Source organism: Poecilia formosa, unplaced genomic scaffold (assembly GCF_000485575.1).
Source record: "Poecilia formosa unplaced genomic scaffold, Poecilia_formosa-5.1.2 Scaffold489, whole genome shotgun sequence".
NCBI lineage: Eukaryota > Metazoa > Chordata > Actinopteri > Cyprinodontiformes > Poeciliidae > Poecilia > Poecilia formosa.
The window spans coordinates 219378-235020 of NW_006800428.1; the positions used below are offsets into that span (position 1 = coordinate 219378).

Genomic DNA, 15643 nt, shown 5'->3' on the forward strand with positions numbered 1-15643 from the left:
GAGCTCAGAGGATGAAAGAGAGAGAGAGAGAGAGACCACCCACGGAGGGTGAGAAGGGAATTTTTATATAACTTGAAATTAAAAAAAAATTAATTAAAAATCTCTCATAAATAATGTATTATTTAAAAAATGTTTTAATACAAACAATTAATAAAAAGCCCCAAAAATGTTTTACTATTTTTTTTAAAATACAAATTTTAAAAATTACAAGTCACAATTAAGAATAAAACTTTAACTTATTATGTGGAAAACATAATATTAGGATTTGTTTCCTGTCATAATAAACACATTAATTTAAACATTTCATTTTCTGTTTCTTTGTGTTTCTTTGTCTTATATTTAAATTAGTTTGAAACATTTACAAACATAAAAAAATAAATCATAAATTTTTTTCTCACTACTGTACTCTATGTTATAGATGTGCATTTTATTTATTTTTTGATTATATAATTATGGAGGCATTTATTTGTTTGGAATATAATAATAATATGGATAAAACATGTGCAGTTCTCCCGTGTGGCCGCTAGGTGTCAGTGTTGACCAGTCCTCCGTTTGAACTCGCTGTTAAAATCAACAAACTGAGTTTTTAGCGCTGATCTGAGGTCATGTCCAGGTCAAACTGCATCACTGAGCATGAACGTGTTTAAGGAAACCCAGAGTTTGGTTTTAAGGTGGATATTCAGCTGCTGGGAAACGATGATCAGGTTTTTCTGGTCTTTCCTGCTGATGCCACCCAGACAAACAGGCGGTGACCTCCAGGTCACCTCGTCGCCCGCGGAGCGTCGTCACTGAAGCCCCTCAAGCTGCACCGACAGAACCGCTGCTGAAACTCTGAGAACCAGGTTTTATCTCCTTTAACCTCTGATTTGGGAGCAGTAAATGAAAATGTGAGCCTCTGCGTCCTGATTGTTATTGTTTCCGATGAGAGGACATTCCTTCTCTGAACACCAAGTTCATTCAAAACAAACTTCACGTCTCAGACCCTTCAGGCGTCCATATTGTTCTCCTTCTGCTTCTTCACCAGCTGATAAGACCAGAACCTGTCAGCAGTTTGAGAGATAAATGTTTCCTTTTCCAAAACTAAATTTAGATCCAACTTTAGTAACAAAATAACCTAACAGAACTAAACTCTCAGTAACTGGTAGTTTTGTTTTGAAAGTCCAAATTAAAACCATTTCTTTAACTTGTTTAAGATCATTTTACCTTTATTTTATAGTAAAAATTGCATTTTTTTAAAACATATTTTAATTCTCAGCTTAAAGTACATCCATTAGTTTTATTTTGAAAGTCCAGGTTAAAAAGTTATTTTACTGTTTCATCTTTTATTTTGAAGATTATCAACAGTTTTAAGTTTGAGTTTAAAGAATAATATTAGCTTTATTTTGAAAGTCCAAATTAAAACCTCTGTTGCAAATGTTTAACCTGTTAAAAATACACTTTATTTTGACATTATTTTTACTCATCAAATATTAGTTTTGAGTGTAATATTAGCTTTATTTTGAAATTAAATGTTTAAGCTCTTGACATATACACATTAGCTTTATTTTGAAAGTCAAATTTAAACCCTCTGTTTAAAACGTTTACATCTTTACCACTTTATCAGAGTTATATAATATAAATTTATTTTTTATTACTCAGTTAATGATTCATTAAGGAGGATTGAAGGAGTAGTTCAGGTAATATTCAGAACGCAAGCGTGTGAAGGTTACCTTTGACCCGGAAGTGAACTCCCCGGTGCTTCCCCAGTCAGGCTGCCGTTGGAAAAGATTTCCTCCATCAGCTTCATGGTGCATTCGCCTCCCCAGGTGTCCAGCAGGGGCGCCAGAGAGGGATCCTGCAGCACCTGAACACCAGAAGTAGATGATTTACATTCAGTGACTGTCACATATTCAGGGCCTAAGAGATTTTTTTGGTATCCATCCCCTGGCTTATACTTTAAACTGTAATCACTCTTCCACTCATTCTGAGACGACTAGCGCCAATTAGCTGGACCTTTGTTGAATTAGTTCACTTTAAAGGGGGGGAATATTTATGCAATCACTTATTTCTTCTTACATATTTTTTAAAATAATCATTATTTTGTAGAAATCAGTTTTCATTTTGGCATTAAAGAGTTTTTCTGTAAAACTTTAATATCACATTTTGTTGATCATGACTGATTTGTAAAAGTAATAAAAGGGTAAAACATCCAAGCGGGTGAATAGTTTTTATAGGCCCCAGAGTGACGTTTTGTTTTATTATTAATGTGGCTAAAAACATTTTGAATCTTATGGTTATTTTGGGTCATAGCAGAAAAACACAATGTGGTTTAAGTTTTTCTGAAATCAACAGTTTTATTCACATCAACAGGCAGGATTTGTTTGGCATTGACTCAACTTTGACCCCATTTCTGAAGTTCATAAGGATCCATGATTTGTTGTAACATCAGACTTTATTTGTGAAACCTTCATTTATGAAAACAGAACTATAAAAGTACTGCAGGCTGTTTGGTTTTTATAATTTAAATAATGCTAAGCTATGTTGGTTGGTGTGATGGATCCTGGTAGATGACGCATGCTAGCTGCTACTAAGCTAGCTCTGTCCATCCAGAGCCGTAATGTTCGGTGCTTATAGATACCAACACAGAGTTAAAATTCTGTTGGATCATTTATGACCACATTTAAACCATCTGAGTCAAACTGTGGCTCTTAAAGAGTAAGACGATCAGGAACAACCCAGAAACCTGCAGGGCTGAAGCCTGAGCTGGAAAACCACAATCCATCCAGAGTGAAGACCAACAATGAAGGTCTGGAGCCAAACATGGACGAGTTTTAGGTCAAAGGTCAAACTGTTTGGTCACAATGACAGGAAAAATGTTCAGAGGAGTCGAGGTAAGACTTTTAAATCCAAGAAACTGTCAAGCTGTCAATGCTGGGGGTGGAAGAAAGAAGAAGAAAAAACTATTTCAAATTCTTCATCACCACAAACCAACAGCGACAGTTAGAGGTTCCAGTTGGAATCGGTTCCCAATCAAACGTCCAAACTGGTTTTGGGTCTTAAAGTCTCGACCTCAACATGGAAACTCATCGTTTGTGCAGAGAAGACCTATCGTCGTTGTTTTTATCTTTTCTGATCTAGTTTGTCTGGCCTGGAGTCGAACTACGAACCAGTTGCTGAGTCAGCGCCTCCACCCTCAGCTCCTCGGGTGACTTCTCCCTCCTGGGAAGCGGCTGGTACTGGAAGACGAAGACGTCCTCGGTTGAGTTGGACGGCTTTAGTGGAGGAGCGGACTGAGCCGAAGACGTCCGGATGGGAACCGAGTTGCTTAAAGTTTCTGGATTAGAGCTAAAAAACACAGAAACAATCAGGAACTGTGATGTTTTAATGATGAACCTGGATTCAGAAAGGTTGGAAACGAACCTTTGTAACGACTGAAGATCTGCTTCCATCTCAGCTGGAGGTGGTGGAGGAGGAAGAGGAGGGAAGTCCTCCATGATGCTCGTCTCTTTAATCGGTGGAGTGAGAGGAGGAGGAGGAGGAGGAGGAGGGTTGGTGAGGAAGACGTCGTCAAACTCCTGAAGGTTTCCTGTTGACGTCTGCAGCGGCTGCTGCTCGAAGAGGCTGGATTCAGAGATCCTCAGAGAGGACAGGTGTGGATGGACGGACTGATGGGAGGAAGTGGAGCTCCCACTGGTCTTCCTGCATGGCGGCGGTGCTGATGTGACTGGTGAAACTGGTTTGGTATTTTCAGAAATCTCTCCAGTCAGCTCCAAGCTTAAGGTTCTGCCTCGGTGTTCGTCCTCTGCGGTTCCGTCGCTCAGGCTGCGTCTCGTCTGTCTGCCGCCGGTCTGTGGGATTCCCGGGAAGGTGATGGCGTCCAGGTTGGCCTGGCTCAGCCTCTCGCTGGATGTCCACTCCGCGGCGCCGCCGTCCTGCTGGTTCCCGGGAGAGGAGAAGGGCGAGGGAAGGCCGACGGAGGCCGCCAAGGTGGAGGTGCTGTAGGCCCGGAGACGTTCGCCGTTCCTCTGGCGCTCCCGACGACTGACGGGGGTGTGAGAGACGTCTAGGACCAGAGGAAGGAAAAGAAAGATAATTTAGAGAAAAAAAGAAAAACGCACAAATGAGAACAAAGAAGATTCAGCAAAACACTAAATAATGTTGGGACTGAAGATTTCTACAAGGATTTTTATAAATAAAGATGAGAAAATGAATCCAGTCGGATCTAAACTCCAATATGGATGGATGGATGGATGGATGGATGGATGGATGGATGGATGGATGGTTGGTTGTTTGGCTGGATGATTGGTTGGATGATCGGTCAGTCGTTCGGTCAGTTGGATGGTCGGTTGGTTGGCTGGTTGGATGGTTGGATGGTTGGTTGGTTGGATGGTTGTTGGATGGTTGGTTGGTTGGTTGGTTGGTCGGTTGGATGGTTGGTTGGTTGGATGGTTGTTGGATGGTTGGTTGGTTGGTTGGTTGGTCGGTTGGATGGTTGGTTGGTTGGATGGTTGTTGGATGGTCGGTCGGTCGGTCGGTTGGATGGTTGTTGGATGTCTCACCTTGTGGAGATGCCGTCGGTCGGTCAGAGTTCTCATTGAACCGGTTTGACTGAGAACTGAACTCTGTTGATCCATGAATGTCTGCAGGTCTGAGAGACACAAAGAGACAAATAAGTAAAAAATAAAAACTTAATGTAAAATTAAGTCTATAAATATAAAATCATTCCAACAGGAATCTGACTAGTACGTATCTAGTTACATTTTCAAACATTTTTTTGTCATCTATGTAAACCTACCAGCCCAACTAGCTCGTCAAACTCACTAGCATCCACTCAGATAGTGAAAATGAAGACAGTCGGCATGCTTGACTATGAAATCTCAACTGTCTGCTGACACTGCGTGTAGAGTACCAGTGGCTAACAGAATACGTATTGTACGCCTGAGTATGTGGGAGCCCTAAGAAGACATTTTGAACTGCGGTTTGAGTTAGCCGTACCGATCTGCAGCCAGAGCACATCGTCCAGATTCAGAGAAGGAGACGTCAAAACTCTTGATGTCTCCTGAAATTAAGTTCTGAAACACACAAAGGTCTGTCAGTTTACTGACTGCAGGAACAGCCTTGGTCCAATCGCTTTCGAAGTTCAGGATTACCTGGCTGAGTTTGTCTGCGGTCGGGGACGAGCGGGAGCGAATGTGTTGAGGTGAGTATTTGTTTTCCAAACGCTCCAGCAGATCCTCAGCAGAGGCCGACCTCCCGGACCTGTGGACCGACCCGACCCTCTGCAACGCCTCGTTGACCTTCGTACAGAGTCCGGGTTTGTACTGAGGCTCAGCGATCTGCCGGTCTTGGCTTCTGTTCGAGTCTCTGGTTCCGGACTGACTGTGTCTGTTGATTTGGGCTTCAGGGTTCAGATCTTGGTTGATTTGGATATGGAGATCAAGACTGGAGCTAGAAGAAGACAAACCATGAAATGAGGTTAAAGATCCACTGATGTTGAATGATGATGGACTGCTTCAGAGATTGGTTACCCAGGGATTGGCTGAGCTGGAGGTCTGGGTGTGGTCACCCTGCCGGGGTAGAAAAGGTTGGACTGGAGGCTCCAACGGTCAGAACCAAGAGCAGGGACGCCCTGATCCGGACCAGGGTCCTGAAGGGAAAGCATGCTGGAGGCGGACGAGAGGCTGTAGGTGTCTGTCCAACAGGAGAAGCCAAAAATGCCATCAGGTCTCTGTCATGTCATTCAGACCCAGACTGGACGACCCTGAGCTGCACTGACCTGTGTGGTAGCCCTGTTCAGGGTGGAAATAAGCGCTGCGAGGTCTTGATCCAGTCCTTTGCCCTGCCTCGTCCCTCCTAACCCCTCGCTTCCTCTCCATGTACTCAACCAGAGCGTCTTGGCGGAGCTGCCGCAGGTCAGACCTCGACACGCCGGCGCCAACGTGGCTTGCTGCTAGCTCAAACATCTTCCGACGGTCAGCTACGCTAGTTTCTGGAAGAACAGCAGGGATTAGACAAGGAACAGTAAAACCACATGTAGCTGTACTTCCCCTAATATGTTAATCTGCTTCCAGCGTTTTTGCTAAGTTTGTAAATGATTCCCCTAAATTAATCTTTACCTGTTTAGTAAAATTTCAACTGAATAAATATTATGATGTGTCATAGACACATGGGGCATCAGCATGGTAATACTTAGCGCTTTAGCTTCGGCTAAATGCCATGTTGGTGTAGTCTTAGCTGGATTCATGTTAATGACTAGCACTTTAGCTTTAGCAAGCTCAGCCTCTTAGGTAGCATTGCTCCCATGAGGAAACGCTGCGTTACGGGTTTGACTGAGATGCTTTTACCTCCTCCTCGTCGGAAGAGGGCAGCTGTTTCTGGGTCAGAAACTCCCACTTCGTTCATGTTCTCTGGTTCGGAGTACGAACGTTTCTTCTGGTCGGCCGTCAGACGCTTGCGGCCGCAGATCCTGGTCAGAGCCGGCGGCCCGACCGGAGGGACGCTGGGCAGCGGCGGCGGGCTCTGGCCTCCGTCATCAGGGCTGACCGCGTGCCTCTCCTTCGGGGTGTGGGGGGAAGTGACTGGCGGCATGACGATGCCCTGCGGTTTGGGCTTCGTTTTGGGGCCTTTTTTCTCCAGTGAGTTGTACTTAGCAGGGTTGGGGAACGGCTGAGGACCGGAGACGACAGGAGGCGGAGAGCTGAGGTCTCTCTGTCTGAATGAAGCGGAGCGAAGGACGTTGGGCTGGGCGTCCTTCACAGAGTCCCTGTAAGATCTGATTGGAGACGCACCAAACATCAGGACAGGAGCGGACATGTTGGAGGAATGACCTCTGGGAGAGCTCTGACCTGTCCTGCAGGGGGTCAGCTGCCTCCTGGGGTTCAGGTCGATAAGGAAAGTTCCTGTTGACGTCTCCGTCCTTTGATCCGTCCAGCTGGAAGCTGCTGCGGCTCCTCTGGAGCGCGGAGACGGGATCGGCTGGAAGCCTGGAGACCAAACACAAATTATTTATCAGTTAGAGACTTGACCTGCTGGATGTAGTTAAATTTACATCCAGGAATTTAACGCATGCGCACAACACCGCAGGGCAAAAAGACAGTTGTTTTACTCGCCGTCCGTAACCGTTAATGAAACCTTCAGATGTTGGGATTAATAATTTATTGCACCACAAATCAGCAGAGGGAAAAATAACACAGAAAAACCCGTCAAAGAATAACACAAATTCACTTTTTTCCACTCTGTGTCAGCTAAGCTACATGCAGATCCGTTGCCATAGCAACTGACAGCCACGCCACTTTATGTTTCAGGATTCAACACCGAAAAACAGTCAAACATTTTCCACACAAATAACAGATCATTCAGTCCGTTACAGTATTTTACAGTTTTTAGGCTTGATGTTTATTTCTCTGAGGTAGATTAGCTACTGCTGCTATTAGCTAAGCTAACACAGCGGTGGTAGATTGGCTAATGCTAATCTACCTGCTGTACTGATGATTTGTCAGAGTAGGTGTTTTGGTCGCCTTTACTTAAATTTTTTAACGGAACAGAAACTCACCGAATCCCGCAGCACATCTACATGCTAGAGTTGTCATAGTCAAGCTAGCATAGCTGAGCTACTTCACTCTCTTTTCTTATTGAAAACTTTTTCCTGACCTTTTCTAGTTGTCTTAGTGTTGACAATTAGTAGCAAAGCACTGCGTCCCTTTTTCTTTTATATATCAAACGATTTAACATTTTAAAATCAATGCTAGTCATCATTAGCTAGCAGCTTCTTGCCCTATGGCATGGAGATGGGGGCAGATGTTGCTCATCGCCCATAGAAACGGTTGGAAGACTTGACAGAGTAGAAATTGTTGTAAAATAAGTTCTGAGTGTTTCATTCTCAGAAAACCTCAACATCCACCTTTCAGGATTCATGAATTCATTTATTTGCTAAATGTTCATAACTGATGTGTAAAACATTGGAAAGTGAAGCTGGGAAGCTAAAGCCAGTGGTACTTGAAAGCAGCCAATCAAAAAGACCATTTATTTTCCTTGTTGCTGATTGGCTAAAAGCAGCCCGGCTCCTTTGTGTCCATCCAGGCTTCCGTACCTGTGTTTCATGTACTCATTGCCGCTTCCTCTGTAGCTCATCGTCCTGTGGGTTTTGGTCCCTTTCGTGCTCCTTTCCAGCATATTTCTGAGGTCTTCCGCTCCACAGGGGGAGCTGCGACCTTTATCTGTCACCTGAACCAGAAAATGAAAAGCTTCAGAAACGGAGTCTGCAGAGCAGGAAGGTGGGGAGTGTTTGGGTTTTACCCCCAGATGGGAGGATTTGCAGTAGGAGTTGGTGCTGAAGCTGCGCTGCTTCCCTCCGTCTCTCCGCCGCTCAAAGTGACTGACTTTCTCCAGAACCGACAGGCTGCGGGCCGGGCTCTGGCCGCCGTCTGGGCCGTCGGGGACGGCGCAGCGCTGGACCTCGGCGAGGGCGATCTCCAGGCGGGTCAGAGGGTGATCGCTGTCCGGGTCTCTGTGGCTCCACTGGGCGGATGGATGCGGCGGCACCTGACCCTGGGCGACCCGGGACGACCCGGCTGGTTCTGACGGAACGGTGGGCGGCTCTCTGGGTCTAAGGAGACGAACAACATCAGAATCAACGGCTGGTGTCCAAACCGTCACCATGTGGGTCAAAGAAAAACTCGCCTGATCTTTATTGTAGATCCAGAACTTAAAAGGGATTTTTACGACTGTTTTAGGGCCGTTGTCGGTACTAAAGAAGCACATTCCTGCCAAGAATTTTGATTAATTTCAGAAATTCTCAAGAAGATGTTTGACATTTTAAAGTAAAAGATTTCCAAGTTGTCTTTGTTGAAAATTTCTGATATTAATCTAAAAATTAGATTTTTTTTCTTGCAAATTTCTAAGATTTAGAGTTATTTGGTAGAAATGTTCTACTATTTTCAAGCACATTTTACACATTTGCTGCATTAAAAGAAAAGCGTCTAGTTTTCAGTTTCTTTTAGGTTTGGTTGAATAAATTTATTTTCAGTACTAAGATCAGCATTTGGTGACTTTGATTACAAACGCCAAATTCTTTCGAGTCAAGGTTTAAAAAGAATAAAAGCTGATTTGGGTGCAGCAAAGGAAAAGTCTCTGGATAAACCTGGTTTCACCTTTTGTTAAAACTTTGTTTTAAAATATAAAATACTTTGTGTTATATTTTATATTTTCCTGTGTGAGAAAATCATGTTGGTAACAATTTTTACCCTGATTACTAATTAAAACTCTCTTTCTGTATTTATGGGACAAATTAGCAGAATTTTTGAATTGCAGTTGAGGGCCACACAGAATCAGTCCGAGGACCACCAGCGGCCCGCGGGCCTTACTTTGGGCCCCTGTGGTTTACAGAAAGGAGCAGCAGTACCGGGTGTTGTCTCTGGACTCGCTCCTCCCCTGTGAGGACGCCGTTCTGAGGTCTGGGACCGAATGGACCGGAGTAATCCTGTGGTTCTGCTCTTGCTGTCCTTTCTGAAGTGGATCGTCGAGGTTCTGGCTGAGGTTCCTGTAAGGCCTGTGGGGTCCAGTCGGACCCTCGGATCCGGCTCCAGGGGTTTTCAGGTGCGGTTTATGGGTTTCAGAGTTTGACTCTGGTTGCTGGTGCCAACTGCAAACACAAGGTTCGTTAATACGAGCAGAAACGTCCAAAACCAGGAAACGAGTCGCTACATGAGGTCAAAGGTCACCTGTCCGCCTCAGGCAGTCTGGACCTGAGCTGTGAGGATCCAGGTCCGGAGTACGAGGAGCGGGAATACGGTGAGGAGCCGATGCCTTGGTGGCCGTTTTCTGCGGTCCGATCGTCCCGGAGCGCCGGCTGCCGGCTGCTCTCCTTGGTCAGAGCCGTGAAGACTCCAGGCGGACCGGGACCGGCGCTGGGCGTCTGCGCGTACTGAGGCTCTGGCTGGGGAACCGGGTAAACGCCGGCAGGCAGAATGAGGCGGCTGGGCGGGGAGCTGGGCCCGGTCGGGGACGGGGGCTGGGAGAAGCCGGCGCCCTGCCTGGGCTTCGTGGTGGGACTGCTCTCCGGACTCTTCTCCATCACGGTGTGGAGCTGACCCTCAGCGCCAAACGACGCTTTCGCTGAACCAGACGGAGACACGAGGGTCGGTCACTTCTCTCAAGTTACTCCAGTAAAAACGTATTTGGTAAAAAGTCAAGTACTGAGTAACTGATCGAATATCAATCACTTAATATTTAAAAATTACATCATCAGACCAATAAAAATATAAAGATAAGTGGAAATTTTGGTATTTTAAGGACCAAAATGACAATAATTCATACAAGTAACAAAAAAAAGCAAAATCAGGCAAAAGAAAATATTTCCAAATTAGTTTCTTTCCATAAAAAAAGTTATGAAACTTTAATTACTACCCAACTCCACACAAGTGATTCTGCCAACCGTGTGATTAATGACCTCGAACCCTGGAGGTGTTTAGTTTATCTGCTCAGCTGTAAACTTGTACATAACGAGCTTTCGTAAGAAATGCGACTGGCCGCCCCGTGGTGGCACAGGGATAGAGTGACCTTGGTCCTTAGTCCTTGACACCAGGGTCACAGGCTCCAGGCCTGATGACCTTTGCCGCTTTTCTCTCTCTCATCATCCAGTTTCCTTTCTGTCTCAAATAAAGGAACCTTACACCAACTTTTAGAAACAACTGAACTCCGTCGATGAAGTGCACAGCGGAGCAGAGCGCAGAAAAGACGCATGTAGTACATTTTTACTAGTGTATAAAAAAGCAATTAAGGCAAGTAAAGCCTGGCAGCCCTCCAGGCTTATAATACACCAGGGGAAACCATTGTGTGTCTGTGTAATATACTGCATAGTTTTACATGTTAAACAGATCCATATGTTTAGTTTGTTATTCAGGTTTTGGTCTGTTGTTCGTTGTATCTGCATTTAGATGAAATGGTAGTTTCCTGTGCCACCATGCTCCAGTTTGTGCCTCTCAGAATAAACCAGTCTAAACCCGATCTGACCACCGACCCGTTCCGCTTTAGAAAGCCTGGACCACCAGAACCTCTCTGAGTGTCGATCTGGTCGGTTACCTGAGGCCACCGGACCGCTGGAGTGATGCCAGGAGCTGCTCTGCAGAGACCTGCATGATAAAACAGATAAAATCAGATTTTATGACCTCAGAATAAAACACGATGCTCACCGGACCGTACTCACCGTAGCGACCGGGCGTGGTCCAGACTGGACCAGGAGTTTGGCCTCTCGTGGTTCCTGATGGCAGCGTAGCTGTCGCTGCGCCTTGGCGGAGCGGGCGCCCCCTTCAGGCTCTCGTAGGAGCTGCGACTGGCCGCCTGGCCCCAGATGGGCCCCACGCTGTGCCTGTTCGACGCCGGGACGCCGCCGCCTCTGCTGCCGTTAGCGCCGCGGTAACAGACCCCGCCCACTGAGCCTGCAGCATCAACAGACATGGGATAAAGGTCACCAGCAGACTCTAGGACTGCATCTCCCAGCATTCATAGCAAGACGCCATGTAAACACAGAAGGTTTATATGAGGCTCAAACAACTTTCTGACTGAAAATAAATGGATTTAAAATTCCAACGTGACTTTTCTGTCTTCCAGATACGAAAGATTCAATCGCTTCTTCTTCTATGGATAATATCTGGCAGACTGCAGGCTGACTTAGTGCAATGCTGCCCCCTTCTGGTGTAATTCACACCAGCATCACCATGGATATAAGGGCTAAATATCCATAATTACATAGTAGCAATATAAACACATGAGCTTTAAATCTAACTTGTGTCAGAACGTACTGAGGAATGCATGTTTCCAAGTTAAATTCCTCTAAATAACGAGATGATTTTCCATTTTCTTGAGTTGATAAATTCATGTCCTGACAGTTTTCTTGATGTTGATCAGTGATTCCATAGATATTGGAAATTATGCCAATTAATTAATAACACAAACAGTGACTTCTGATTCCCAGCACAAGTAAAAGCAGAAGGTTGATTTCAGGAGCTTTCTGGGGTCAGAGAGCCTCTTTGGGGTCAGAGAGCCTCTTTGGGCTCAGTCAGCCTCTTTGGGGTCAGAGAGCCTCTTTGGGCTCAGTCAGCCTCTTTGGGGTCAGAGAGCCTCTTTGGGGTCAGTCAGCCTCTTTGGGCTCAGAAAGCCTCTTTGGGGTCAGGCATCATACCCTGGAGGTCTCTTGGCCCAGACCTGGGCCCGGTTCTGGACGAGTTCAGCTCCTGCTCCTGAGTCAGGCCCTGATGGGCGTCGTAGACGGCGCGGACGTATCGGATGTCGGCCTGCAGCATCTCGGCGCTGCCGGCGCCTCTCTGCGGGACGGCGTCCAGGGAGCAGGAGCGCTCCGGGCCGAAGGAGGGCGTGGAGGCCAGGTACTCGGGAATACTGGAGCTGGTGGAGAAGGAGGAGTAGGCCGAGTCCCGCTTGCTGTGTAGGAGGTCGATGCTGTTCGACCTGCAGCGCAGAAACACGATCAGTAAGAAGCTCAACACAGAAATGAAGACAGAAACTGGACACATACTGAGCTGAACTGGATCATAACTGTATATTAAACTGTAATATCTAATATCTCCACCACTATTAATGAATTGATCACTGATCAGTTACTGAAAACATCAGATTGGATCAAATTTATCGTTTTAAGATCTGCTTCCAATCTGGAGTTAAAGTTTCCACCTGACAGATAAACAATCACTAATCACTGTAAATATGCAGCAGATGAAAACAATGAGATTATTGATAAATGATTCACTGATGCTCAGTATCAATAAAACCAGGTGTTTCTGTCTGCTGCAGAGGAAATCTGTTTATTTCCAGTTAATGATTGATGATCGTCTTGGTGCTTCATAAACTTCAACCAGAAAATGTTTCTTTTCTCAGTTTTAGAGTAAAATGAACTTTAACCAAACTGGAATCAGACGTTTCTGCAGCAGCTGCTGATTTGATCAAATCTGGGAAATAATGATAATATTTTTCTAAAAATTGTTAAAGTTTCTCAAATAGTGCAACAGGGAACAACCAGAGGTTAAGTAATTAGCTGCAATCCATCTAACTGGATCAGTTACTCAGTACCTGAATAGATTTTTACTTTGACTTGGCCACTCTGCCCACCTCTGAAAACAACCAAATCAAACTAAATAAACTCAGATGGACAAAAGTGGACAGAAAAACCAAAACTACACTTCAACATGTTTTTACTCAATAAAAGTAAAACTTGTCCGTCCAGGAAATTAATCATGTAAGAGTGAAAAAGTTTTTCTTCAAGTACTGAGAACCTGATCAAATGATCAATCATATAATATTTATCATCAGAAGGAGAAAAAATTTAATTTAGGTGGAAATTTTGGCATTTTAAGGACGAAAATAACAAAACATGAAATCAGGCAGAAGAAAAACATTCAAACTCAGATTCTGAAAACTTCTGAAACTTTAACATCAGGTGTGTGTGTGTGTGTGTGTGTGTGCGTGTCTGTGTGTGTGTGTGTCTCTGTGCGTTTGTTTGTAATACCTTGTGGGGACGATTTTCCTGACATATGCTACGTTGTGGGGACCAATCGCTCCTCGTGGGGACCGGAGCCTGGTCCCCACGAGGGGAAACCCTGTTTTTGGGTCAGGGGTCAGATTTAGGGCTAAGGTATGAATTGAGTTTTGGTTAGGGTTAGGTATGTGATGGTTAGGGTTAGGAAAAGGGTAAAGGTCAGGTTTAGGCTGTAGAAATTAGTAGAAATGAATGGAAGTCAATGGAAAGTCCCCACAAAGATAGCAAAACAAACGTGTGTGTGTGTGGGTGTGTGTGTGTGTGTGTGTGTGTGTGTGTGTGTGTGTGTGTGTGTACCTGGTGGATCTTTGGTTAAAACTTGTTTGTTTTTCATTCAGTGGGTAAAATAACAATAAATTTTACTGAAGTAAAAGTAAAAATACTCCAACCAGTAAATTTTTTAAAAGTTACTGTATTAAATGTAACTAGTTGGTTATATTTATATAATTACTGCAACATTCATGTCACAATCAGCTCAGATATGTTATAATTATCTTATAAACCATATTATAGTCTAATTCATACTGGAACTGAGTAAATGTAACTGGTTTCTACCCAGTTACTCTGCTGACGTTTAGACGTTTATATTTGAAGTTTTTCCTTCCTGTCAGAATCTGGATCTGGTTTTGGTTCTGGTTGTTTTCTGGACCTGGCAGAGGAAAGCTGCTGGCAGGACGAGTAGGCCGGGTTGGGCCCAGTCTGGCTGCGGTGGCCCAGTGGGAGCTGCTGCTGCGTCACTGGGTGGTGATGGGAGGACTGGGCCGGGTCCAGGCTCTCCATGCTGCCCCTGGAGCTGTACTGGTCCGGACTCTTCCTCAGGTAGCCGGCGCTGGGGTCAAACCCGGCCGACAGGTCGGTGGTGGAGGCGCTGGGAGGCGGAGGGAGACAAAAACTAAAATATGGATCCAAAGGGAAATAAGCATGTAAATATAACAGAAACTGAAAACTGGATGCTTTTATTTTAACACAGCAAACGTCATAAATCTGCTACGTAGAGAAATAAAGGAGTAAATTCCTGCCAAAAAACTCCTGCCAAAAAATGTTGAAATTAATCTCAGAAATTTTCTACAAAAACTTCAAGGATTTTCTAGGAAAAATCTGAGATTTATCACTAAATACCTGAAGTTTTGTTGGAAATTAACTTCACCTTTTATTTTATTTTATTTATAGTGGCCCTTATACACTGTCATATAATCAATATCAACTTTGACAAAATAAAAAAAAAAGGAGTTACTTTATCTGATTGATTTTAGGTTTGGATTTTTGTGGCAGAAAATATTCTCAGTAGTTTGATAAAGGATGAAACCAGATTATATAATTATAATGATTTATTCTTCTTCTTCCTGTAGTTAAGGTTATTTTCCTGTTTTGACCTGATTCGTTTCTCCAGTGGAAACTCTCCTCACATCGACTGTGTTGTTTTCTCAGTTTGTGTGGATCAATAATCTATAATCAGCTGGACTTGTCTGTGTTTGCTGCTCGTCTGAAAGAGCAGCAGGAATGTAAATGTGTCGACGTCACAGTTTGACCCAGCAGCTCCGTCGGCCGGACACAATGTGATTACGGCTCCAGGAGCAGGACAGAGTCCAGTCCCAACGTTCCCTCCATGTTTCTGGATTCATCTTTTCTTCCCAACGAGGAAGACGAGGGATGAGGAAGACGAGGGATGAGGAAGACGAGGGATTGGGATGAAACGTGATTAGAAACCACCAGGAATGAGCCTCAGACGCCATCAGGAGGTTTTTTATTTCTGTTTGTAAGAAACACGATGAGCTGCAGCTTCTCTAAACTTTAACAGCTAATTCATCCAACTGTTCTCAGAAATTTTCCAGAAGAAATTTGGAAATTTTCTGAGTTTAAAAAGTCAAAAAATTTCAAAATGTGAAACAACCATTTTTCTAAATTTCATAGTTTCTGGAGAAGTTTAGGTCCAAAACGGCCCCAGAGCCGCACTTTGGACACCCTGGCTTACAGTGATGTGATACTTTGATTAAAAAGTCAGATTGTCACAGATTAAACTGATCAGAGTAATTTATAATTTAATAAATGTAGAAGAAAAACTGCTGAAAGTGACCTGCTGGGGTAACTGTGGGGTAAACGGTGGGGCGTTTCTGACCT

General features: G+C 44.4%; 1 protein-coding gene across 1 annotated transcript in view; it reads right to left on the reverse strand.

The window, feature by feature from the left end:
* Nucleotides 1-15643, reverse strand: part of shroom3 (shroom family member 3) — a 44477-nt gene that overhangs the window by 3514 nt on the left and 25320 nt on the right. The window contains exons 6-24 of the mRNA XM_016664470.1: nt 15600-15611; nt 14175-14393; nt 12158-12441; nt 11183-11414; nt 11059-11108; nt 9699-10092; nt 9380-9619; nt 8275-8584; nt 8069-8202; nt 6825-6962; nt 6324-6751; nt 5756-5968; nt 5508-5670; nt 5130-5427; nt 4975-5051; nt 4539-4627; nt 3400-4042; nt 3147-3324; nt 1710-1843 (exon numbers count right to left, since the gene is read on the reverse strand). Coding sequence (XP_016519956.1) covers nt 1710-1843; nt 3147-3324; nt 3400-4042; nt 4539-4627; nt 4975-5051; nt 5130-5427; nt 5508-5670; nt 5756-5968; nt 6324-6751; nt 6825-6962; nt 8069-8202; nt 8275-8584; nt 9380-9619; nt 9699-10092; nt 11059-11108; nt 11183-11414; nt 12158-12441; nt 14175-14393; nt 15600-15611 — 4236 coding nt within the window. The remainder of the gene's footprint in view (nt 1-1709; nt 1844-3146; nt 3325-3399; nt 4043-4538; nt 4628-4974; nt 5052-5129; nt 5428-5507; nt 5671-5755; nt 5969-6323; nt 6752-6824; nt 6963-8068; nt 8203-8274; nt 8585-9379; nt 9620-9698; nt 10093-11058; nt 11109-11182; nt 11415-12157; nt 12442-14174; nt 14394-15599; nt 15612-15643) is intronic.